This window comes from Saimiri boliviensis, chromosome 7, assembly GCF_048565385.1.
Source record: "Saimiri boliviensis isolate mSaiBol1 chromosome 7, mSaiBol1.pri, whole genome shotgun sequence".
NCBI lineage: Eukaryota > Metazoa > Chordata > Mammalia > Primates > Cebidae > Saimiri > Saimiri boliviensis.
The window spans coordinates 109,122,758-109,149,530 of NC_133455.1; the positions used below are offsets into that span (position 1 = coordinate 109,122,758).

At 49.5% G+C, this 26,773-nt stretch overlaps 1 protein-coding gene across 2 annotated transcripts in view; it reads right to left on the reverse strand.

Annotated features, from left to right (window-relative positions):
- The window catches only part of VDR (vitamin D receptor), a 39,517-nt gene extending 13,592 nt beyond the window's left edge, over positions 1 to 25,925 (reverse strand). For both annotated transcript variants that reach the window (XM_010352254.3, XM_003941450.4), the window contains exons 1-5: positions 25,843 to 25,925; positions 21,840 to 21,987; positions 8,430 to 8,560; positions 776 to 960; positions 401 to 521 (exon numbers count right to left, since the gene is read on the reverse strand). In XM_010352254.3, the coding sequence (XP_010350556.1) occupies positions 401 to 521; positions 776 to 960; positions 8,430 to 8,560; positions 21,840 to 21,985 (583 nt within the window). In that variant the 5' untranslated portion in view covers positions 21,986 to 21,987; positions 25,843 to 25,925. The remainder of the gene's footprint in view (positions 1 to 400; positions 522 to 775; positions 961 to 8,429; positions 8,561 to 21,839; positions 21,988 to 25,842) is intronic.
- Positions 25,926 to 26,773: the final 848 nt, after the last annotated feature.

Below are 26,773 nucleotides of genomic sequence, written 5' to 3' on the forward strand. Positions count from 1 at the left end.
GGGCTCAGGTGAAGGGTGGGCTGCATTGGGACCAACATGTTCGCCTTCCCACTCCAAATTTCACCTTCTAAAGGGCCCAGGATCAAAATATCACTTAAAGGAAGCCAGTCACCTCCAGGGAGGGGGCCGCGGGCTGAAGCCTGGCTTAGAGGAAAGAGCATTGGCCCAGGATATTGCCCAGCTAGAATCCCAGTTTGGCCTCTTCCCCGGTGTGGGGCCTTGGGCAAGTCACCCCTTCTGTAACAGAGAGCCTGTTCTGAGGACACTGAATGGCACACGGTATGTATATAAGTTTCCATTAGGGAGCTTTCCACCTCCTTCCATCCAGCAGCCCCAGGGCAGGTGGGGTGGACTCCTTGCCCCTGCCCACTTACTTATGGAGGACTGAGGTCCTGCTTACCTGGAGAGGTGATACAGTGATCTGAGCAGCAGGAGGAGGAGTCCCCGGAGAAGCTAGGAGTCTGTCTCGAGTTGGTCCTGGAAGGATAGCTCCCTACACCATCATTCACACGAATCGGAGGCTGGAAGGGAAAGATGGGGTCTCAGACCCACATTTTGGCGTCACCTTCCTACCTTGGCACTGATCTCTGACAGGAATGGCTTTGAGGAAGGTCTCCAGAAGGTGAGGCCTCCCAGTGCCTGGGAGCAGAGCAGCCTCCATCCCTACCCCAGTTCTGTTCAGGATGTTCCCTGCCCTCTGTTCATACTCCCTGGGCCCCAGCTCCTCTAGTGCTTCTCCTCTGGACTGGCTCATCCTCCCAGCAGGCAGACATACCCGAAACTGGCAGAAGTCAGAGTAGGTGGGGTCATAGGTCTTATGGTGGGCATCCAGCAGGACGGCGATGATGTGCTGCTGCTCCTCGGACAGCTTGGGCCGCAGACTGTCCTTCAAGGCCTCCTCCTCCTTCCGCTTCAGGATCATCTCCCGCTTCCTCTGCACCTCCTCATCTGTCAGGATAACTGTGGGGCGGGAGGGGAGTCAGGAGGGCCGGCCAGCAGCTCCTCCAGGAAACCTGCCTCCTGCGGTTGTGGGTAAAGGCCCAAGATAGGAGGGGCTTCAGCACTCAGGGCTCCCTCGAGGGTCCTCCTGCCACGGGGACTCCCACTTCACTATATGAAGAAACACTGGGTTTGCTATGGTGAAAAGGAAGGCACGTGCAAGAAGAAGAGTAAGAAGATTTGAGAGATGGGATGGTCTGGGCTTCAGGGAGTCGGGGTTCTCAAGAATGAGTTGCGGGACCTTGGGCAAGCTTTCTGGGCTTTCGTTCTCTTGTTTGTAAGATGAGAGGTTCGGGTCACATACGCTCTTCCAAGGCTCCTTTCTTGTACCTTCCTCCGTAAGATGTGTGTGTGTCTCTGTGTGTTCATATGCAGGTCGGGGAAGTGCCACCACCTGCCTCAAAGGATCCACCGATGCCTGGCCCAGAGCAGATGCTCACTAAATGCTAGTTCTCTTCTCTCCCCGCCCCCATGTTCCATGACCGGGAAGAAGACGTCAGGGTGGACAGAGGGTGCCAGAGTAACTGTGTGGACTCTCACAGTGTTGGACGTGAGGAGATGTGGAGTTGGCTCTGCTATGTGGCTGTCTCCACATCCAAGTTTCCAGACGTGGGGCTCTGGAATATAGAAAGACGAGGCTTCTTCGGTTCTCTGCAAAACCACCCCTCCTCCGGCCCCTACAGCTTTGACGCGTCTGTCCTTGGAAGTCTGCAAGTCCTCTGGAAAGCCTCAAAGGGTGAGGACTCGCAGCTCTAATCTTGGAAGTTCTCTCCAGCCATAGTCAGGGCGTTGGGCGGTAGACAGCCCCAACACCACCTGCTGGGGCAGCTGCGGGGGTGGCAGGAGGATGCTGGGAGCAGAGGTGCCTGGCACGGCGGCTGGGCAAACAGACCTCCTGGCTGTGGCTTGCTGAGTGCTGACGGCAGGAGTGGGCACCGGGGCCCTCGGCCTGTATCTACTTGCTTGGTGCTGGTGCTGCCAGGGCATCTGCCCACAGAACTGGGGAGTTTCACAAGAGCAAGGAAAAGGAACCAGAAGCCCAGGGTGGGTGAGTTCCAGGCTTCGAGAAAGGTCCATTGGCCCAGGTAGGAGGAGGATGAGAGAAGTTGGTGGGGGTGAGGAAGAGCCTATGATGGGTGGGAGTGGGCAGCCAGTGCCACTGGCATGGCAGGAAAGGGAGCGCTACTGCAAGAGATGGAGCTTCCCTCCATGGGGAGCCTGGGAGGAGACCACGCCCAGGCGACTGACTCACCTTCCCCAAGAGCTGCCAACTCTCCTCTCACTGCCGGTGTCTATGCACTCTACCAGGTCAGGCAGGGTGGGAGAGGAAGGGGCAGGGAGCATCCAGGGAAGACAACGGGGTGAGCCCTCACCCGGGGAGCCCAAGATTAGATGTCTGGTCTTTCCTGCTCACCTGGAGACCAGAGTTAAGGAGGCCTGTTTCTGCCAGCCATACCAGGTGTCTACAGGCATGTAGCTCAGCCTGACTGGACTTGGCTAACTTTCCTGTGATTCTGTGATGCTGTTTTCCTGCCCGGATATTCTCCCGGCCCCTACTGCTGACCATGTCCACACTAACGTTGGCTTCTTCCTAACTTTTCGACTTCATTTCTCAGTGCTTCTGGACACAGCCTCTGCTCTGGGCACGCTGGCATTGCTGCTGACCTGAGAACACGAACGGGTCATGCCTGCCCCTGCATTTCCACTTGTGCTGGGTGTGTGTCCAGTTGTGTCTCATCTCTCTAATACCTGTATGCGTTCTATCAGTTCTTCAGGGCCTACCTCATAGCCTTCTTTTTCCATGACACATTTCTCAATTGCCCTGATCTGCACCAAGCCTCATCTTTTCTGCACCTGCTGAGCCTCATTTCTTCTGTCTGCTACATACTTAGTCTTTCCCCCACACACTGGCACCCAATTATCTTCTGTTCTGTAAGACTCATGGTTAGCACAGGTTTTCAATCCATACCTATGGAGGTAGCCCAAGAAGTTCAAGGTCTCTCTCCAGATTACAAGTTACTTAAGGGCAGGGTCCATGCCTTACAATTCTCTCTCTTTTTTTTTTTTTTTTTTTGAGATAGTCTTGCTCTATTGCCCAGGCTACAGTGCAGCGGCACCATCTTGGCTCACTGCGACCTCTACCTCCCGGGTTCTAAGCAATTCTCCTGCCTCAGCCTTGGGAGTAGCTGCGATTACAGGCACGCGCCACCATGTCCAGCTAATTTTTTGTATTTTGAGTAGAGACAGGGTTTCACAATGTTGGCCAGGCTGATCTCGAACTCCTGACCTCAGGTGATCCACCCACCTCAGTCTCTCAAAATGCTAGAATTACAGGCATGAGCCACCGCGCCCAGACTTTGTCTTACAATTCTTCTATTTCCTTCCTAAAGGCTAGCCCAGAGGGGCTACCCAGCCGTGGTGCCTGCTCAATAGTCTGACACCAAACATCAAACGCATCCACACAGATCACAGCAACTGTGTGCAAATCCTTTTCCTGGCTTGGGAAAGGCTAGTGAGTACTCCAGTCCTGCTTGTCCCCTGAAATGTAGGGAATGGTACCTGGCACACCAGAGAACTGAGCAAAGCTGACCTCTTTTATTGAAACAATTGTTATGGAAACATTTTCAAGACAGAAAACCTTGTAACGGAACACTTCTAACGTCATATAACCTTTCCTGGATGATTCAGAGGTATCATTCTGAATAATGACTGAACATTGCAGGCCAAGGTTATGGCCTCGGCATTGTCTGAGGCTGTCTGCCCTGCACTGTGCAACTGGGTGTGCTGGGCTTTGGAGTTCTTGGGCTACTTTTCTTGCTTCCAGCGTCCACCCCTCTCTTCTTATTGGTGTCTCTTCTGGAAGTGTGCCTTTCTCCCCACTAAGACTTACTTCTGATCTGTTGGGAGCTAGAAGTTCTAGTGATCAAGTTTGATGTAATAAAAAGAAAATATTCATAACACTGGATCGCACATGTAGAGTTTTTCTATCTACCAGGCACTATGCTAAGAGCTTTTTGTATATTAACTCACGTATTTAGTCCTCATGACAACGCTTTAAGGCAGGTGCTGTTGTTATTCCCATTTAGGAGATGAAGCCCATAGAGGCTTTATACCTGGCTCAAAGTCACACAGCGAACAGTGGTGAAACTGGTATTTAGACCTGGGCAGTCTGGCTCTCGAGTGGAAGGTCCTAGCCACTGCTCTCTACTGTGTCTGATTACAACTGGTTATAAGCGGACCTTGACTTTCAGCTATGGAGTTCTGACACGCATTGTGTTCCAATCCATCTGAAGAGTGTGAAATAAAATTATGTCACAAAGCTTGTAAATTACCTACTTTAAAGAGACAAAGAAGGTTCAAGTTTAAACATTATTCCTCCCAGTCACTTGCATCGAATAGTAACCACCATCTTCTATGCAGTTAACGGAGGAAGAAATGCTGAGATCTATCAGTTTCAAACAGGCTCAAGCTTTCTGCAAGGCAACACTGTTTGAGGACTGTGTAAGTCTGAAGCCTTGCACATATGCAAACATGCTATGATTTATCAAATCATTTGTTTAAAGAGTTTTTTACTTTCTTTTTTTTTTTTTTTTTTTGGAGACGGAGTTTCGCTCTTGTTACCCAGGCTGGAGTGCAATGGCGCGATCTTGGCTCACCGCAACCTCCGCTTCCTGGGTTCAAGCAATTCTCCTGCCTCAGCCTCCTGAGTAGCTGGGATTACAGGCACACACCACCATGCCCAGCTAATTTTTTGTATTTTTTTTTTAGTAGAGACAGGGTTTCACCTTGTTGACCAGGATGGTCTCGATCTCTCGACCTCGTGATCCACCCGCCTCGGCCTCCCAAAGTGCTGGGATTACAGGCTTGAGCCACCGCGCCCGGCCCGAGTTTTTTACTTTCATAGGAAATTTCTTATCATTTTTTCAATGAATTGAACCTAAAATGTCATTGCTATCATATAGGAAGACACATTTCAAAGTGAAAAGCCATTGACCTGGAATAAGAGTAAACAGGTTCTGAAAGAGTATTGGGCTCTCTGATGATTAGGCATCTAAAGTGTATGAGCTTTGGCATGTGGACTTTGTAAAACCTACATAGCTGGCTCAGAAGCTTTTTTTGACTTCCTTCTAAGTTCCTTGCTGAGTGAAAATAATTTTGCACAGTTATTCCCATGCAAGACATGTTCTCTCCCTGACGAAGTCAAGATCTGCAACATAAACAATTTCAAAATGTTTCAAGATGCCAAGGATGGCCTAAGAACAACCACAGGAAGAGGACATAAAATGTTTCCAAATGAATGGCACAGAAATGATCAGGTTTGGGAGAATCTTACTGATCCACAGACCTGTGGAAGATACACCAAGCCAAAGAAGAAGGAGCTAATATTCATTTATTCCACACATTTATTGAGCACCTACTATGTGCCAGGTACTGTGCTAACACCAGAAAGGAAAGACATACATCTGTAAAAACATCAAACAAGTTACCATAATGTGTGGTTCTGTGCAGGACAGGTATAGTATAAGCCAAAAGCAAGAACTCAGTTATGAAATTTCTTGGGTTCGCAGGGTATAAAGTCAACTAAGTATGGAAAAGAGAGAAAATGAGTCTTTGATGGGAACAAAGCTCTCTTCAGCCCATCTCTTAGAGTGCATGGAAGTGCCTGGAAATGCACATTGGAGTGAGTTCTGACCCACTGGGGGCACGAAAGCCTGCCTTGGGTGTGACCCACAAGCCTGACCTTCGGAAGCAGACAGACCTAGATTAGAATGAACGCTGATACCATTATCTTATTAACTCAGCGCCATGATATTTTAATTTCTCTGAGCTGCCTTAGCTACTGAAAAAATAAAAGCATTTCCATAGTCAGGGAGTGCTGTGAGAATTTCAGAAGAAAATGCATGTGCCTGACATGGGATCTGATACATGGTAGGAGGTCAATACACATGGTTTCTCTTCTCATCCTTTCCCTTCTTGTGCCTCCTCTACGGAAGGCCCACCTCCCTGCCTGGCCAGCAGGAGCCTGGGCTTTCAGCTTCCTTCCTGTGGTTTTACAAATATTGAGACATTCAGTTGTCTCTGGGACACTATGCCTTGGGGACAAAAGCCAGCCCAGATGAGAAATGAGCAGCTCTCCCAGGGTTCTGAGGCTGAGGGATTTCACACTGGCGAGGCCTCCTGAAGCTGGGCTAACATGAGGCTGGGAATGATGCCTCTTCTTGGACAATCTTCCCTTTGGGGCAGTAAAGAGCACCAGGATGTTTCTGTTTGAACTGGATCCCCACTCCACCGGCCCATTCAGAACTCAGTACTGCTCCCTGCACTGGGATGAGGAGAGTGATGTGGGCAAGAAGCTGCCTTGGGCATATAGCAGGACAGGGATACAGGACTCCACAGGGGAGAACTAGCTGGGGTGGGGGCGGCTGAGGCACAGCACTGATTTCGGGATGGGGTGGATGTTGCTTCTGGGCTGCTGGGTCCCCACCATGTGGTAGGGTGCTCCTGGGCAGGGCCCCTGATGCACCCCAGGCTGGGGCTGCTCTTCAGCATGGATGCAGTGCTGTTTATGGGGCCAGGAGGCAGGTAGGAGGGGACACCGAGTCTGATTCTGGTCCCAGCTTGGCCATCAACTCGCTTTCTGACCCCAGCTGAGGTCTTTACCTGTCTGCCTCTCAGATGTTCTTCCTATTCTAAGTCCGTAGGACATCCGCTTCCTCCTGAGGTGGGAAAGGGGCCTCTTGGGCCTCACTGAGCTTGGCCCTGAGGGGAGCGCCTGTGGCAGTGCCTTACGAGCTGCAGCAGTGGAACCCCATGCCACTCCTAGTGGGCTGGAGCTTAGACACCAGGCTCCCTGCCTTGAAGAGGCCGTGTTCTCCGCGGAGACGGGGCCGTGCTGAGCGCACCTTGTTGGTGCCCACCCTAGCACCTTGCCCTGAGCAGGGCCCACTGAGAATGTGTGTGAAGTCCCATAAGGCACCCAAGCCTCCAGCCTCCACTTTCTCACTCTCTCCAGGATAAACAGAGGAGCTAGGGTGTGGCAGGGACCGAGGTAGGAGCGACCAGCGTGTCCAGGCCTGCACGCTGCTGTGGGGGTGCGGAGGAACCACAGCCCTGGAAACTCCTTCCAGGGCTGCCAGTGTTGGCTGGGGAGTCGTCAGATCAGGAGGAGGAGTCATGACCCACAGAAGAGGAGCCTGGGTCAAGGCCCACAGAGGCAGCCCAAGATGAGGGCTTGAGCTCTGCCTGCGTCCCAACGACAGAGAATTATTTTCCCATTAAGGGAGAAACTCCCCATCCTCTGAACCCTGTCCTGCAATGTTTCCTCTGTCCCTGACACATCTTCCTGTTACCTGACCTCTCCCCACCGCTCACCACCCAAAACGTTCCCATAGCCAGGAAGGCCTGCATCTGAGCAACACCCCCAACCCAGACCCCGACTCCTTGGGCCCACAGCTATCAGGGCCTGGGTTCTGTCCTGGGGCCGGGTGGGGGTCTGGGTACAGACAGCAGACAGGAGTGAGCAAGGGAAAGTGAACAAGGAATGAGTGTGCAGAGAGCACCCATGCTCAGCTGGCCCCGTGCCCTTGCTCCAGCCCAGAGAGGGCCTGGCTGGCTCTCCCAGCATCTGTTGAATTCAGTGGCTACTCTAGCTACCAAATCACTGTACTACAGCTCCGATGCAAGATTCAAGTGTTTTCAGTGGTGGGTGAGAACGTGTATAAATCTGCCACATCGGTCTTCTCCAACCCCAGAGTGGGAAAGGAAGTCCTATAGAATCACTCCTCTTTCTTCATCTGGATTCAGAGGGTCACCCCAGAGCCCGGCGCTTCCCCTCACACACTCTTTCTTCCTGGTCTCCCCCTGGCACAAGCCCTCAGATGTGCTCAAGGTGCCAGAGAGGCTGGCAGACTGGGGTGGGACAGAACGCAGATCCCAGCTGTCGTGTGAATACGAATTCTCCCCGTTACTCCTGCCCTTCCCAACCCACAGCAGCCCTCTCTCCCGAAGCCCAGGGAACCTGAGGCTCCTCGAACCTCATTCTGTCCTCTAGATCCAGGGAACAGGGAGCTGCAAGACTAGGATGACATCCTGGAGGAAGACTGTGACCGGGGAGTAGCAGGGGATCTTGAAGGCAGTGTCCTGCCTCTCCTTTCTCGCAGACCCCACTCTGGAGGGGCCCTTCCAGCGCCTCTGACACCAACACACAGGTCCTCAAGAGGCACACAGGGCCACTGAGTGTATCTGACCCTGGACTTCCAGCTGCCCTGCCACCAGCTGCTGGTCCCACTGAGGCCCTGGCCCCAGATGCTGGCAGCTACAGCTACACAGGAAGGGCAGGCAGATCTCTGCCCGAACCTGCAGGAGAGTGGCCAAGGCCTTTCCCCGACTCCAGTCCAGCCCCAAACCCCGGCCAGCCCCTGGACACTCACACTCCTTCATCATGCCGATGTCCACACAGCGTTTGAGCCGGCAGGCCTGGCAGTGGCGCCGGTTGTCCTTGGTGATGCGGCAGTCCCCGTTGAAGGGGCAGGTGAACAGTGCCTTCCGCTTCATGCTTCGCCTGCCAAGAAAGCACACACCATGCCCTGGGTCACCGACCATCCAGCTCCTCTCTCTGTGACCACAAAGACCTGCCTTCTGGGCCCCCGGGTCTCCATTTCTCTGACAGAGGACATGGGGCCCACCCCAGCTGCCAGCCACTCTCACCTCTAGACCGGGCACCAAGCAATTCCTCCTTCTCCTTTCATTGCCTGCCCAGCTCCTATCATGGCTTGTACTTACCTTTTTAAATTTTTGTGTCTTTTTTTTTTTTTTTTTAAAGAAAGGGTGTCGATTTATAGCCCAGGCTGGTGTGTAGTGGCATGATTTCCGCTCACTGCAGCCTGGACCTCCCGGGTTGAAGTGATCCCCCTGCTTCAGCCTCCAGTGTAGCTGGGACTACAGGTGCATACCACCATGCCTGGATAAGTTTTTAATTTTTTTGTAAAGACGGGGTCTCACTATGTTGCCCAGGCTGGTCTGGAGCTCCTGGGCTGAAGCAGTCCCCTCACCCAGGCCTCCCACAGTGCTGGGATCAGTGTGAGCCACTGCGCCCCAGCCTTATCCTTACTTTCACAGTACTCTCTTCCCCTTCCTCTTTTAACAATTACACAGGAAATACGCAAGAACATTTCCCTTAAAAAAGCTTTTAAATATTGAAATCTCCGGAATAGCCAGCGTAGTAACATCTAATGAGCCACTGTGAGAAGTAAGGGTGCTACTCTCAGCATGAAGTCTTCTGGAGGCCAGAGATGTGTGACTGGAACACCGCCTGTTCCAGGGACGGACATGGACAGGGAAGGGGGAAAAGGCCAAACCATAGCTCCAGACGTGCCAGAACCTGCTCAGCAAGAGAAGGGGCCAGACAAGCAGGTGGAACTCCTGAGGTCTGGCCTTGGATTTTTGAAAGGCAGAGGAAGCAGGAGCTCTGTAAGAACAGAAAACTAGAGGCAGGCACAGTGGCTCACACCTGTAATCCTAACACTTTGGGAGGCCAACGCGGGCAGATCATCTGAGGTCAGGAGTTCGAGACCAGCCTGGCCAACATGGCAAAATCTTGTCTCTACTAAAAATACAAAAATTAGTCGAGCATGATGGTGCATGCCTGTAGTTCCAGCTACCGGGGGCCGGGGGCTGAGGCAGGAGAATCACTTGAACCCAGGAGGCAGAGGTCGCAGTGAGCCAAGATCATACCACTGCACTCCAGCCTGGGCAACAGAGAAAGACCCTGTTTCAAAACAAAACAAAACAACCCCCAGAAAACTACTGAAGTGTTCTTAGCTAGAAAGTTGGTACCCTTGTAGCCTATGTAAGTTGTGTGTGTGTGTGTGTGTGTGTGTGTGTGTGTGTGTGTGTGTGTTTAAGTTTAAGGGCTCATGTTCCTAACTCTAATATTCTCTCCCACGGCCAGACACACCACGTGGACTTTGTGAGGCTGCATAAAGGACACCTCCCTGAGGCACCTCCCTAGAAGCTTGTCATCATCCATGTCCTAGAGAGTCCTGTCCTCCTCCCAGGCCCAGCAGGAGTAGGCCCCACTTTTCTGACATAACTGGAAAAAGGTGGTGGTGGAATCACTATCTGCACGAGCAGCAGCATCTTCCAAGGAACTGCTGATTGCGGAAATGCCCAAGCCTTCGAAGCCAAAGCCCAGCCCCAAACATTTTCTTCCTGGAGATCAGCTTCTGACATCATATGCTCAAGGGCCAGGCACTAGTTAGGATTTTTGGTAAAACATGAGTCACTGTTCACGTTCACTAGAACACACACGGGGTTGAGGGCAACTGCACTCATCAACTGACAGGCAAGCTCCAGCAAATTGACAGCTGGAGACCACATGGACTTGTCCCACGGGACAGAGAAGAGACCAGAGCAGGGCTTTGCCGGCAGTCCCAGGCAGCCCAGACTCAGATCCACAGAGGGCCCAAGAGACCGTCAGTGCAGCTCCCTCCCTTTATATGTGAGACCACTGAAGTTAAAAAACTTATGGGTGAGGATATTCAGCAAGAAGTGTGGGCTCCTAGGTCTGGAAGTCTTAGGGATTTGAGGCTTAGCCTTTAGCTTCCTGGATTGCTTTCAACCCTAGAAACTTAAAAGTGCTTAGTAAAGTTGGCACCCCAAACAGCCCCGGGTGGCTCAAGGCCAAGAATGACCCAGCAGTCAAGGAAGCAGCTGCGGTTGGTTTGGGACCTTGGCTCTGGTACCCTGCTGTGACGGCCCTCATCAACCGAGGGACCTACCCAAAGAGCTGGGGTTATCGGTGGGTGGAGCAGCACCAGGCTATCAGGGGCTCCTAAGCTCCAAGCTCAGTCCTGCCCCTGCAGTAGCCACCCAGAGACAATATGCCAGGCTTTTTTCCATCTTCACGGAAACAAAAAGCCTTTTGCCTTTCACCTCTATTTGTTTACTGCTGCTTTTCTGGATGGATAAGAGAATATACAAGTACCTTGGGAACCGTTAGGGCTCCCCAGAAATGAGATACAATCATCCTCACAGGGCACATCTGTATATTCCCGGACATGAGATCAGTGTCCCTCCCACCAACCTTGTGGTTTTTGAGGCTTCATCCGTCACTACAGAGGCTCAGGCCTCAGAATGCCCGTAATTCTCTAAACCTACTCAAGGACCAGAAGTTTCTATTTCAGAAGAAACTCTCATTTCCTTTTTTTTTTTTTTTTTAAGCAATCAGGCATTTGGCTCTGGATGCTGAGGGGCTGCTCTGTCCTCCCACTGGCTGTCTTGTCTGGCTCGGAGCTCTTCCTGTTACCCCTGCAAGGCCGTGGGCACCAAGAAGACAGCACATCGTCAGCCTAGCCCAGCCACCACCTCCAGTGATGTGAGCCAAAGCCTCTCGCCAGACCAGGCCTGAGAGGCTGAGAACTTTTTGAGGCTTCAGAAGGGAGGTGGCCCCTGGGCCTGTCGGGGGCCTATCTGTCCTTCCCCAGGCTCCAGGGAGCCTGTCTTTGACCCTCACTGAGGGGCAGCTCCCCCAGCTGCAGGGTTGCCTGAAAAAGAGATTCCACTGCTTCACCCTCTTTCTCTCATCGTTCTCATGTTGCTTTAAATATGAAGCTCCATTTCAGACAGCTCTACACAGGAGGGTTGGAGATTGCCACCCAGCCCCACCTTGCCTGACAACAGGAATGAGGCTAGGAATAGGAAGAGAAAACAGTGCAGAGCTGAGTTAAGAGAAAGTACTGGGACTGGGCGCGGTGGCGGGAGCACGTTTGTAATCCCGGCACTTTGGAAGGCTGAGGTGGGAGGATTGCTTGAGCACAGGACTTCGAGACCAGCCTGGCCAACGTGGTGAAACCTCATCTCTACAAAAAATACACAAGTTAGCCAGGCATGGCGGTGTGCGCCTGTGGTCCCAGCTACTCGGGAGGCTGAGGTAGGAGGATCACTTGAGCCAGTGAGGTCAAAGCTGCAGTGAGCCAAGATTGCGCCACTGCACTTCAGTGTGGGTGACAGAGTGAGATCTTCTTTCTTTTTTTTTTTTTTTTTTGAGACGGAGTTTCGCTCTTGTTACCCAGGCTGGAGTGCAATGGTGCGATCTCGGCTCACCGCAACCTCCGCCTCCTGGGTTCAGGCAATTCTCCTGCCTCAGCCTCCTGAGTAGCTGGGATTACAGGCACGTGCCACCATGCCCAGCTAGTTTTTGTATTTTTAGTAGAGACGGGGTTTCACCATGTTGACCAGGATGGTCTCGATCTCTCAACCTTGTGATCCACCCGCCTCAGCCTCCCAAAGTGCTGGGATTACAGGCTTGAGCCACCACGCCCGGCTCTTATTTCTAAAAATAAAAAATAAAACAGAAAGTACTGGGGGTTAAAAAAAAAAAGTTTGGTGCCCTTGCTTCTGCTTAAGAGTTGTCATATGAAGCCCAAGAGCACTGACAAAGAAGACAGCACCATTATGCTCTGGAGCGTGGGGTCACTGTTCAAGGTACATACAGAAAACTCGTTCACCAGCTCCAACAGCCAGACCCAGGGCTTCCTGGAACTCAGATCCCAGAGCTGGCCTTTCAGGTGTGTCTGGCCCAACATGACTGTTTACTGGGCCACGGATCCTCTTGGCTCAGAGGTCCTGTTCTTCCCTGTCCTCCCACCTTCTAAGGACACTTGCACATGTGTGGCTGTTATTTACTGTCTGCCCATGAGGAGTCAGGGAAGCCAGACTGCCAAGCCCGGGTCTGTGCTTTGTCCTGAAGGTCCACACCCTACCCTGCCTTCCTCCCAGTACTAATTGCCTGTGAGTTGGTTTAGATTTGAGAAACAAGAGCTTCAGGTTTCCATGAGAGCCCATTGCCTCAGCTGCTCTCTGAGGCTGGACCCTGTCATCCTCTGGTTGGTTGGCATTTATACCCCAGCTCAGGGAGGAGGGTAGGGGTGGGGCAACAAAGCTAAATATAGATGCAGTTTCTAGAAAGCCAGGGGTGAGAGAGGACATGGATGGATTCCCATGCCAGAGACCAATTTACCAAAACAGAAAGAGACAAGAATCTCACAAAAGCATCAAGAGCCTGGGGCCAGGACCTCAGGCCTAGGACAGTAGGACCTTTCTCCAGCAGGTGGCCTCTGCCAGCAGAGATGCACCTCGCATAACCAGGCATGGGGTCAGCTATTCCCTCTGGGCTCCGTCTCCACAGCACTGAGTGTCACAGAGATCCCAGTGCCTGCTCAGGATACAGGAACTAGCGGGAGCTCCTGATCTGAAAGAGCTGTGTGAGGCGCTGGGAATGCTAACTAGTTGGATTATGGTGATCATTTCACAACATATATATATAGCAGAACATCGAGTTGTGCACCTGAAATGTAGACCATGTCTATTTGTCAATTATGTCCCAGTAAAGCTAGAGGAATGAAAAGACCTATATCACTTGATAGGGTCCTACAGGTATGTGAGAGGCAGCATCAGGGGGTTCTCCTCAGGTAGGTTTTAAAAAGCATTAAAGGGCAGTTAACAATGTAGAGAAAGGCACAGACTTTTGTTTGTTTGTTTGGAGGGAAACTGGCAATGTGAATCAAGCATGTTAAATGCACAGACATTTTAATTCAGTAAAGCCATGTCCAGGTAGTTATCCTGTGGGTAGATCGTCCATGGGCCCAACAGTGGTTACTACAGCTCTGTCTGGAGAAGCCAAACACTGAACCTAAATGCCCATGATAGAGGACTGGTTTCTTTCCTTTTGTGTGTGTGTGTGTGTGTGAGAGAGAGACAGAGTTTCACTCTCACCCAGGCTAGAGTGCAGTGGTGGCACAATCTCAGCTCACTGCAACCTCCACCTCCCAGGTTCAATAATTCTCCTGCCTCAGACTCCCAAGTAGCTGGGATTACAGGTGCGTGCCACCAAGCCCAACTAATTTTTTGTATTTTTAATAGAGACAGGGTTTCACCATGTTGGCCAGGCTGGTCTCGAACTCCTGACCTCAAGTGGTCCACCTGCCTCGGCCTCCCAAAGTGCTGAGATTACTGGCATAGCCACTGCACCCAGCTAGAACTGATTTCTTATGTCATGAAACCTCCATATAATATGCTGTGACTGTGAAAAAGAAAGAGGAAAAATGCTGAAGTGGGAAAGAGCTTGAAGAAGTGTTCTTTAGTAGATAAAACCAAGCTGCAGAATGGTGACGTGTGTGCACACACATATGCACTTTTACATAAAGAATGTGGAAGCAAACAGATGAGCTGGTCACAGTGACAGCTTCCGGGAGGAGGTAGGGAACCAAGGATTGAGTCGCATAGGTGATTTACTTTTCATTTACATATCCTCTTAAACTGTTGGCTTTTTAAAAAGCCATATATAGATATTACATTTTAAAAATCCACTACCCACTGGCCGGGCGCGGTGGCTCAAGCCTGTAATCCCACTTTGGGAGGCCGAGACGGGTGGATCATGAGGTCAAGAGATCGAAACCATCCTGGTCAACATGGTGAAAGCCCGTCTCTACTAAAAATACAAAAAATTAGCTGGGCATGATGGCGCGTGCCTGTAATCCCAGCTACTCAGGAGGCTGAGGCAGGAGAATTGCTTGAACCCAGGAGGCGGAGGTTGCGGTGAGCCAAGATCACGCCATTGCACTCCAGCCTGGGTAACAAGAGTGAAACTCCGTCTCAAAAAAAAAAAAAAAAAAAAAATCCACTACCCACTACAACTACCAAAAAAATTTAAAATGAAATACAGTATGTGGTTAGATTGATCTGCTTGAGTGTAATGTAATTCTCTCTCTCTCTTTTTTTTTTTTTTTGAGATGAAGTCTCATTCAGCCACCCAGGCTGGAGTGTGATGGTGCATTCTCAGCTCACTGCAACCTCCACCTCTCAGGTTCAAGAAATTCTCCAGCCTCAACCTCCCAGGTAGCTGGGATTACAGGCATGTGCCACCATGTCCAGCTAATTTTTTTTGTATATTTAGTAGAGACGGGGTTTCACCATGTTGGCCAGGCTGGTCTCAAACTTCTGACTTCAGGTGATCCATCCATCTCAGTCTCCCAAAGTGCTGGGATTACAGGCATCAGTCACTGCACCTGGTCTTGAGTTTAATTTTTAAACACAATCTTGGGCAAGTTACTTAACCTTCCCATGCTTTAGTTTCCACATCTGTAAAATGGGAACAACATTTCAGAGAAGGTTGTAAGGGCTAAATAAAGGAAAAGGGAACAGGACTTGGACAAAGGAAACACTAAATAAAGAGAAAGAAGAGAAACTGGCAGAAGGAGGCAGTGGGAAGGAGTGCTAAGAGTGGGTGAAACAGATTTTAAGCATTTCATTAAGAATTTGAGACCCCAGACACCATGTCTTGCTCCTGCCCTTTGGGTGCCTAGTACAGGACCCTGCAGGCAGCAGAGGTTCAAACCTTATTGCTGTTTTATATACTGTAGCTCCTGATGTCAAGAGCCACAGCCCCTATGCCAGTTACAGCAACCACTGTCCAGTTCTGTTGAGCACCAGCCAGTTCTACCCGGCCTTGGACTGACATGAAGCTCTCTCAGAGCCTGTTGCCCAGCTCTTGCCTCTTCCATACCTGATATTTAACTCTTTTTGTTCAGGAACCTCTTTTTTTTTTTTTGAGACGGAGTTTCACTCTTGTTACCCAGGCTGGAGTGCAATGGCGCGATCTTGGCTCACTGCAACCTCCGCCTCCTGGGTTCAGGCAATTCTCCTGCCTCAGCCTCCTGAGTAGCTGGGATTACAGGCACACGCCACCATGCCCAGCTAATTTTTTGTGTTTTTAGTAGAGACGGGGTTTCACCATGTTGACCAGGATGGTCTCGATCTCTCGACCTCATGATCCACCCGCCTCGGCCTCCCAAAGTGCTGGGATTACAAGCTTGAGCCACCGCGCCCGGCCAGGAACCTCTTTTCAGAGACCACTGCCAGCACATCACATAGTTACACCTTCCAAGTTCCATGGTAGAAGAAAGGAAGAAAGGTTTGTCTGTCCTCAAAACTAAGACACTAAAAAGGGATAATGATACTAGCTATTACTATTGGAAGCTTTCTAGGTCAGTATTTCTGATACTATCTCCAATGCTCTCGACAACCTTTTGGGTAGGTATTATCCCTGTTTTACAAAAGACACAAAAAGGCACAGGAAAGTTAAATAATTTGCTTTAAGTCACACAGCTAGCAAGTGTGGAAACTGGAATTAGAATCAAAATCTGTTTGACTCCAAGGAATCTAATTGATATGGTTTGGCTCTGGGTCCCCACCCAAATCCCATCTCAAATTGTAATTCCCACGTGTTAAAGGAGGGGCCTGGTGGTACATGACTGGATAATGGGGACAGATTTCTCCCTTGCTGTTCCTGTGATACCGAGTGAGTTCCCACAAGATCTGATGGTTTTAAAGTGTGGCACTTCCCCCTTCATTTCTCTCTCTCTCCCTGGCTGCCATGTAAGATGGGCCTTGCTTCCCCTTCACCTTCTCCCATGATTGCAAGTTTCCTGAGGCCTCCCCATGCATGCTGAACTATGAGTCAGTTAAACCTCTTTTCTTTACTCAGTCTCAGGTAGTTATTTAAAACAGTGTGAAAATGGACTATTACACTGATCTTTATACATACTATGGTCCTCATCAGGAATCTACCATCTCTTAATCCAAGCTAGAGCAGCAGTCAAACACACGCTTCCCCAAAATCCAGGAGCATGAAGCAGAGGCTGTTTGAAGGACTTCTCAAGGACAAAGAAACCATTGGGATTCAGGCAGTCTCTAGAGGGATGCTTTGGAAGTGTGGGGTCACATCTGACCATGCCCTCCACTGGCCCTATAAAACCCAAGTACGAGGAAGATCTCAAGTGTGTGCTGACTGCAAAGCAAATGAGCCCTGATTAGAGTGCTGAATTTCAAAAGAAATAAAAGAGTAACAAAAAGGTAATGTTAAATCATATCCTTGCAGCTATCTTTCTTGACAGCTTCAGTGACCTTCCCTCTCCAAATATTCTGGCCTCCTCTACCCAAGCTTCTGAACATTACTCTTGGACCATCCATAGATCACCACACTCATTCTCTTTATCTACATCCTTGAACATCTGTGAATGGAGGTCAGCTGCCGAAGTGGACCTGGACAAAGTCTCTCCAGCAATACTGACTTCTTGGTGACTCATTTTCTTGTGCCCGTAGACTACCCCGTGTGGCTGTCCCTCCCTTTTTCTCTATTTTCTCTCCTTTAAGCAGTTTAGGTTTTAAGTTCCTGGACATCTGTCCTATTTCTCTGCTTCCCTTCACATCAGGTTCCTAGAAGAGCTACAAATATCAGCAGGGTGACCTTCCTGAATGCCAGAACATTCCTCATGTTCCTGGATCCTCGCCAGCCTACCTTTTGCCCCCTGCACTCCACATGACCCAGAATTAACAAAGTCCTCAAGAACCTTGGAGCTTCTAAGCAAAAACGCACCTCTCTTCACTGTCTTTGTTGGCTTGTAGCTTGCAGCCCACAGCTGCACAGTGTCCTGATTAAAGCATCCCAACAGGGAGGAGGAAGACAAGATAAGCAGGCAAATGATAACCTGTTTCTCATCCTGCCTTCCAGGACCAGCTCTTAAACCTCACCATCCACCTTCATTCTCTTCATCAAAGGGGTTCCTCTGATTTTCTTCTCTGTCCATTACACCTTTCCCTTTATATCAGACCCTGGACGAAGCCATCCATGACCATATTCATCCACATGCATATACATATATGGATCATCCACTATATATATAATTTGGAATAGATCTATTCCAAATATTTTTCCTCCTCTGGCCCTTACTTATGCCTTAGTTGTTAACATATAGCCAAGAGGTGTCTGACCGTCTACAAGCCTGCTCGTGCCAACCTTTTATTCACACTGGAAATATAACCTTTCTCTGAGGATGTCCCTGTATTCCAGAATAACAGGAAGCACAAGCAACATGAAATAGCTTTCAGGAGGAATTGACCAGCAATGGCCTCTAATGCCTGACCACAGATCAATAGAACTGTGGTCCCTCTCTAACCTTCATCATCTTTCAGTTAGATTATGAGTCTTTGACTTGCTGGGATGATAGCAACTTGCTCCTGGAGCAGTTTAGTTAACTATCTTAGAGGCCAAACCAAATACTAAATGGTCAAACGGGATTGAATTACTGGTTTCCAGGGCTTGGAAAACAGCCAGTGACCCAACCTTCAAGCAATGCTATCTACCAATAACTACCAGGAAAGGCTCAACCAAGCTCCTTGAGAGCAAAGACTTGGTTGCTGTCATTTCTGTGTTCCCAAGGATGCATGGATGCAGCACCCACCACAGGGAAAGCACAGACCCTTGACACTGTCCTTGCTTCCTGGGGTCAGAGCTTCACAAACAGAGGGTTTTCAAGCAACTATTTGGACCAGATGGAAAACTTCCAAATAAAATTTGGATGAACTAAAGGAGGAGAAGCAGGTACCAGGGGTGGGAGAAGAGGAGAAATGATGTATGTGTAGCTGAGTCTCATTATTCACGATAGTTATGGTCTATGAAGTCACTGTGGGTGCTGGATTAGTAAATATTGAACCATTGCTCTCGGAGGAAACACAAGGTAAGGTTTCTACAAGCCTCTGGTCACAAAATTTCATCAACCGATCAACACATAACCTTGGCTTATGTGATTTTTCTGTTTAAAGATATCTTATTCAATAGATAACATTGAACAAGCAGGCAGCAGTACTGTTGTCTGTGGGAAGCTTGTCTACACACATGGTTTCTCTGTAAGGCACATCATGGCCTTGCACTTAGGAACACCAGACAGTGGTGCAGCACCACTCTTGGGGACAATTTTAAACAGCAAAGTCACCAACAAAAATCATGAAAAGGCAAAAAAAACAGCACTAAATAGATCATGAAGACCTTGGCTTGGAAGATAAGGTGCCGAGCCATGCGAACCGTTCACTGCTTTGCACATGTTCATAAATGACCACAAAAAGGCTCCAAGCATTGATTTTGGTAAATTTTAGCAAGTGGGGAGATTTACAAATACAGAATCCATGAATAATGAGGATTGACTGTGTGCGTGAGCATGTGTATGCACGTGTGTGTTTGTTTATTTATATATCAGACAAAATTCAGAACCTTGCAGCTGTCTTTCTTGACAGCTTCAGTGACCTTCCCTCTCCAAGTATTCTGGCCTCCTCCATCCTAGCTTCAGAACATTACTCTTGGACAATCCATAGATAACCACACTCATTCTCTTTCATCTACAACCTCAAGCAAATGACAGACATGTTGAGTCTTTAGAATATAACAGCCTGGCTTAGTTAAGACAGGGACAGTAAAGATCTAAGGTAGACCGAAGACAGGGCAACGAGACAGAAGCAGCCTGCAGCCGACAGTGCCATGCATGCAGGGAGTGGCTGTGGCCATCAGCCAGCAACAGACTCTAAGTTCTCTTGTTGAGGTGGGATGAGGGTGGATTATGGTGGCATCACGTGCCACAAGCAACACAGATGCTCTGTCAGTCTGTGGTGACAGATTATAAACATACCGTCCTTGTTCATTCTGCAAACTTCCATACTCAGCCTGGGGCATGATAGGACCTGCCCTCCCTCCACCCAGATGCCTTACACGGTCCTGTCCTGAGGATTCCCAGCCTAGTGGTGTGTCCGAGAGCAGCAACCACAGATGCCCAGCCATCAGAGCCACTCCAGTGAGGAACTGCCCTCCAACATGTCACCACCCAACCAGCTGGCACCTAAGAGGCTCATTTCCCAGAGCTGGATCTCAGCAGGAAGGAGACCTAGGAGAAGAGAGTGGATTTGGGGGTAGAGACTCCATAACCAAATGCTTTGGTTGCAGATTGGCAAGATATGACCTTTGGCGAGAATCTCCATATTGACAACTCCTAGCCCTATGCCAGATCATAAATGCTCATTCAAGTCTGGTGAGGGAATGAGTGAAAGAAACACAAGGCCAGACATGGTGGTTCATGCTTATAATCCTAGCACTTTGGGAGGTGAAGGTGGGAGGATCACCTGAGCCCAGGAGTTCAAGACCAGCCTGGGCCACATAGGGAGGCCCCATTATTTAAAAACAAACACACACACACACACACACACACACACACACACACAAACGTAAAGTGGCTGGCTGGCTGACCGGCTGTGAGGCTGCTTATTTTATGAGAGCATGGTTCCACGAAGGGCAGCATTAGTGGCCCATCAGGCTAAAACATCTCAGCTTTTTTCATCAGGCTGAAAAAGTGTTTTTTAAAGCACTTTTTTACATGTTGTCTCATCCATCCTCGGATTAACACTGTGTATCAGAGGGTGTGGATATCAATACATGCATGCCATTAGTTGAGTTAACTAAAGCCTAGAGATGTCAAGGACATCCATTTGAGCAAGGACATCCCATAAGTTACTGCCATGGCCAGCACCTGAGGCCACAGCTTTCTGATGGGTTTCATGGTAGGAAGCAGGCCCTGAGGTGTGTGTTAGATTCCCCTCTCATTAGCACTCAAGGCAGCCCCCCCGAGTCCCAGGACCCAGCAGGAAAGGGTCCACATGTCACCTGGGACACAGCCAGGGCTCTAGAAGGCCCACTCTGCAGGATGTGTGGTCCTCAAACCCGAGCACTGGCAAAAAAAAAAAAACAACTTAGAGCCAGCGATGCTTCTGGTCTGGCTCCTGAGCTGGGGAGTAGGCTGCCTGGAAGCCAAGCGGGCAGCCAGCGCCAGGCCAAACAGGCAATTAGCACCCACAGAAACCCCGCTGCCCAGCAATTGCTCAAGGCCATGAAACTCTGGGCCTACTGGTTCCTGGGGCAGAGGGTAGGTGAATCTGGAGCTTGTGTTGACACGGAGCTTGTATTGACACAGAGCCCCCAAGCCCCTGACTGAGAGTCCCACAAAAGCACCTGGACTTGAATTCACTATGCCCCCCAAGGCGAGGAGAGTGCTCCAGTTTAGACAACAACAAAGCCAGGCTCGGCATCCTTGTCTGGACTTGATTTGCGCTTTCCTTGTTTGATGGTTAGAGCCCTGCCATATCCACCTCCAGTGTAGACAGCTAGGCAGAAGCTCTATTTTGGCTGCCTTCTTTCAGGCTACTCTCTCTCCAATAAATGCCAAATGCTAATTTCTCACAATTCCCAGTTCCTGCTCCAATCCAGCCCTTTCCCACCCTCCCACCCTGGCCTTGGATGGGAATCTTCTTTGGCTTTCCAATGCTTTTCTCACACCGTTCACACTTGTAAGCCTGAGCTCATGTAAGGGGAGCATGCTGGTAGAGAAACTAGCCCTGATCAAACAGGAATGCAGGTACATTCCTGACACTGCTTGGGTGTTCCAAGGTTGGCTTTCAGTCCAGGGACAAATAAGGCTTGGGTGAAGATATGGGCACAGATCGTGATGACCCAACAAGAGGTGCCATTTCCCTTGTTCCAAGGAACAGTTTGGATTGGATGGGAAGGCAAGCTCTGAAGCCAAGCTCTTGGGCTTTCCCCAAAGGCATGCCTGTCTTTTAGTTGAGGAAGCTGTGATAATCAACAGGGAGGAGGTTCACTCTGGAAGAACGGACACATGGGTTGGTGCAGGAGGCTGTGGGTCACAGGGGTAATGGAAAGATAGAGACCCACACAGCAACCTCAGGAAAGCGATTTCCAAGTGAAACAGAGGACACATCTGGAGCTGAGGGGAGGGGGAAGAAGATACCACTCAGAACCTCTTGCTCCTGTGGCTGTGAGCACCGCCATGTTTCCCGGACATTGTAAGGAAGGAGACGTGGAAAATGCAGGAGCTCCATTCATGGAAATGCCTTGGTTCCTTTCCCTTCCTTTTCCCTGGGGAGAGCCTGGGAGGACGCCTCACCTGAAGAAGCCTTTGCAGCCTTCACAGGTCATAGCATTGAAGTGAAAGCCCGTGGCTCGGTCTCCACACACTCCACAGATGCGGGGCACATTCCGGTCAAAGTCTCCAGGGTCAGGCAGGGAAGTGCTAGCCGCCATTGCCTCCATCCCTGTAAGAACAGCAAACAGGCCATGGCCAGAGCCAGAGTCAGTGCCAGGGCCAGCTGGCATCCTTGGTGTCACCCGTCCCCCAGCATCATCCCACCGCCCCCACCGTCCACCACCAGGGAGCTCAGCAAGGGCGGGTGTGTCCCCAGGGCCCAGGCCTGAGCACAGTGCCTTTGGAGCCCTCATAAATGGTTCTCCCTACACAGCTGGCTTACAGCACGGCTTGGAATCAGCTGCCTGGCTTCAGATGCTATATCTGCCAGGCTAATTTGGGTTTGGTGGTTCACCTCTGAGTGCCCCCGCTGTCTACATTGGAAGAGGCACTTTACTTCCAGGGTGTATGGATCGTATGAATGAGCCCATGCATACTACTGGCACCAGCTCTGCTTCAGGCACAGGCCTGAACCAGGTCAGGGGCTTCTATTTATGAAAACTACCTCTGAAAACACAGTTAATTGCATGGGACTCACGTGACTCAGAAGGGCATTCAAAATAATGTTTTAAGTATTATTGCCCAAAAAAAGTGAGGGAAAGTATCTTGAAATTTTTAAGTGTTTCTCTCTTTATATATATTTATACTTGCTAAACTTTAATGTATATATACTTGCCAAACTTTAACATATACATTAAAGTATGTATTAATGTATATGTAATACATATATTAATGTATACATAATATACACATTAATGTATTATTGTATATGCATTAGAGTTTAGCAAGTATAAATCTAGCTGTGAAACAAATTAGCAATAGTGTTACTATTATTATTAGGTGCCCAACACCCCCTCCAAGGGAAAGTGAGAGTCCTTCCGTAGCCTCAGTACCTCACATGTGGAGAGAAATCCTCAGGTCTCCTCCTCTTGAGGGTGAGGGGAATTAAAGATTTAGGTGCCCAAGCCAGAGCCCTGGTCATTCCAGCCCCAGCGCCTCACAACCATAAAGCTCAGAACTAACAGGCTTATGCTCCTAGTGTTCTGGTACCAAGACGATCAAAATTTCGAGATACTTTCCCCCACTTTTTTTTGGCGGTAATACTTAAAACATTATTTTGAATGCCCTTCTGAGTCACATGAGTCCCATGCAATTAACTGTGTTTTCAGAGGTAGTTTTCATAAATAGGCATTATTATCTAGAGGTGGATTTCACATTTGAGGAAAGAAGAAGAGATGGAGGGAATGGAAGGCATGGCTTTGGGAAGGCCTTCTCAGGAAGCAGGGGCTTGACTCTTCCGTTAGCTGAAACTGGGCCCTCGGCTTTGCCTGCTGACTCTGATCCCATCTACTGCCAGGGTCAGAGATGACTCTGGGATACCTCAGACTGCCCTAAAATGCTTTCAGACCCTCCTGTCTCCCGGTTCTCCCAATTTTATCCGAATTCTTGCAAGGGTCATTACAGGTTTAAGTTACCCCTTTGAACCAAGGCAAAGGGCCCCTCATGTCAGAAGGAAAATAAGAGAGAACGCCCAGAAAAAGAGGGTACAAGAGCCCACTCCACCCCAGGGCACCATTTCCTCCTGCCCCTGGGTGACAGAAGCAGATTCTGGGGGCCCTTGGGTGGCTCTAGGCCCATAATCCCTGACGCAGGGTTTGGAATATCAAAGCTTATCTTACTTCATCTTCATACCACTCCCTGGCGTAGGCACCATTGCCATCATCCCCTTTACAAATGAGGCCCAGAGAAGCCCGAACCTTAAGACATCTCTGGAAACTACTACTGCAAAATGAATTTTAAACATTTCTTTAAAATTTCCCCAAGAGCTTCATGCCAAGGGAAGAAAGTGGTACAGATAAGCAAGAATATAATATTATCAGTCCCAAAGGGACAGAGGGAATCCCAGTCACAGACACATCTTGGAGACTCCCTAACCTCATTTAGCTTTTCTTTTCCTGGAAACCTCAATGTATTAGGTTGGTGCAAAAGTAATTGTGGTTTTGGGCATTGAAAATAATGGCAAAGGCTGCAATTGCTTTTGAACCCTCCTAATAATAATAGTAACATTATTGCTAATTTGTTTCACAGCTAGATTTATACTTGCTAAACTCTAATGCATATACAATAATACATTCATGTGTATATTATGTATACATTAATGTATATATTACATATACATTCATACATACTTTAATGTATATGTTAAAGTTTGGCAAGTATATATACATTAAAGTTTAGCAAGTATAAATATATACCTATATATAAAGAGAGAAACACTTTAAAAAAAAATCATTGCAGCAATAGCAAAGACACAGAATCAAGCCAAGTGCCCTCAGCTCTGGACTGGATAAAGAAAATTTGGTATATATACCCTGAAATACTATGCAATCATAAAAAAGAACAAAATCATGTCCTTTGCAGCCACATGAATGCAGCTGGAGACCGTTATCCTAAGGAAACTGAAACAGAAACAGAAAATCAAATAGCACATGTTCTCACTTATAAGTGGGAGCTCAACATCGTGTACATACGGATGTGAAGATGAGAACGATGGACGCTGGGAATGCAAGTGGATGGGAGCAGGGGCTGAAAAATGACCTACTGGGGACTATGCTTGCTACCTGGAAGACAATTCATTCATACTCAAAACCTCAGTATCATGCTATATACCGTTGTAAAAAACCTGCACAGATACTTCCTGAACCTATAAGAAACGTTCAGAAAAAAATGAACAAAGGAATGATTAACAGAAACCTTTGGAGAGATGAGATCGGGAAAGAGTGTGCAGAGGCATTATGTAGTAGCAGTATTCTATTTCTTTGAGTAGTGAGTATACGTATCTTATTCTTTCAATTATTATCAGAACACTACATCTATGTTTGGTACATCTGTGTTTGCATGCCCTTCTGAATATATCAAAGGCTTCATAATTTAAAAACAATTAAAAATAGGAAAAGTGCCTGTGGGTCTATCAACATTGTCCCCATAACCCATAGAGCATCCCAAGTCCAAGCTGACACCTGCAGGTTTTAGAACATAGCACACATCTAAGATGTGGCCAGCATCCTGGAGGCCCAAGGCCATTGTGGGGTAATAGAAACTGTCCAGGATGCTTGTGGCTTAACCCTGGGTCAGCTGAGATGCTGCAGTTCCAAGTCATCGTGGTGTTGCTACAGAGTCTGGGTCATCCAGGCTCCAAAGCATCCGGTGGATTTCGTGGAAAACAGAGAAATCAAACGGTGGGTAGGAAGAAATACCCGTTAAATCAGTTCAGCAAGGGTTCAGCATCACATGGGCTCATGTGGAGGTGCTATGATGCAAGCGAGTTGGAACGACATCCTACCACAGCACAGCAACGGGACAGGCCTGCAGTGGGGTGAGGTGCTGTCCTGACATCAGGAAGTCTCCATGCTGAGGATGAAGGCTGGAAAGGCTGGATCAAGCAGCCAGAGACCCACAGTGAATGGGACCATTTCAGGGGAGCTGACACAAGACCCAGCCCTGCTTGGGCTTATTTACTGCTATCAAGAAACCAGCGCCCAGGACCAGAGTCCCCATGTGGAGAGGAAGCTCAAGCCTCTGCGCCCTGAGAGCTGAAAGTCCTGGGAATGACAGGCAGAGACTACAGAGGTCAGGAGAGAGAAAGAGGAGAGGGAGGCTGGATGGGTAACATCAGACACACAGGAGAGCCCACCAGGATCGTGGCCGGAGCCAACGAGCCTCATCTCCTGAGCCTCTCTCTGAACTCCCACCCATACCCTACATACTCCTGCATCTCAGCTGCAAACTCTGCTGGCCCAGGACCCACCTTGCAAAATCCTGGGTAGTATCCATTCCTCCCCCTGTCCACCATCTTCTTATGACCCACCCCCGCCCCTTGAAAGCAGAAAGCCAGGGAAGTTGTGGCTGATGAGGAAACACCTACCTGAAGGAGCAGGGGCAGGTAAGTGGAGCCCCCAGATGCTCTTCTATGAGGTCTCACAGACACTTCAGTCCCAAAGCCTTCTGAAACGAAGAAGGGGAAATGTTTTATCTAAGGCAGAGCATTGACCACCTTGACAATCTCTAAGGAAGTGGGTGTGAGAAGCTCTTTCCAGTGACTTTAGTCCCCAGACCAGGGACTGCAAACAGAAGTGGCTTGTTGGGGGCACGTGTGCCATGTCATCGCTGGCAGGGGTGTGGGGGCAGAGGCTGGGCAGCAGCCAGGATGGCCCTCCCTCAAGGCAGGGAATAGCAGAAGCAGTGGGAAGGGGTGATATGGAAACAGCCTCCTGCCTAGGCACTTCTCTCACAGCCCAAGGTGTCAGGAAGGAGGAAGGGCCTTTTCCCTAGGGAGACCCTCCCACTGCTCCTTCCACCTCCAGGTTGTAGGCAGCTCTGGAAGCAAAGCAACTAGGCCACATGGCCCAGTACTAAGAATGGGAAGAAGATGGCTGCCTGAGGCAGGGCAGCGAGGAGCCGCACAGGAGCTGGGAATGGGGCGGGCTGGGAAAGCAGCCCACAGCCCTGGCCTTCTGGGACAGCTTCAAAGGCAGGTGTCTGAGATCTCCTGTCTGTGGAGACTGGGTGTAGGCGGAGCAGGTGCTGCAGGGGTTAAATACAGCAATGCATTGCTTTCAAACAGGATGTTTTCTGCCACTTTTAGCTCTTCCCCAGACACGCTCAACACCCCCACCTGCAGTAGGGCTGACTTTGGTGCCCAGACTCTGGATCTTAGCAGCTGGCAGGGGGGCCAGCAAGGAGGGACTGGCAGAATTGTGCTCTTTCCACTTCCACAGACACCCAGCCCTGCTTGTCCACCTGCAGACATGGACACACACACACACACACACACACACACACACACACACACACAC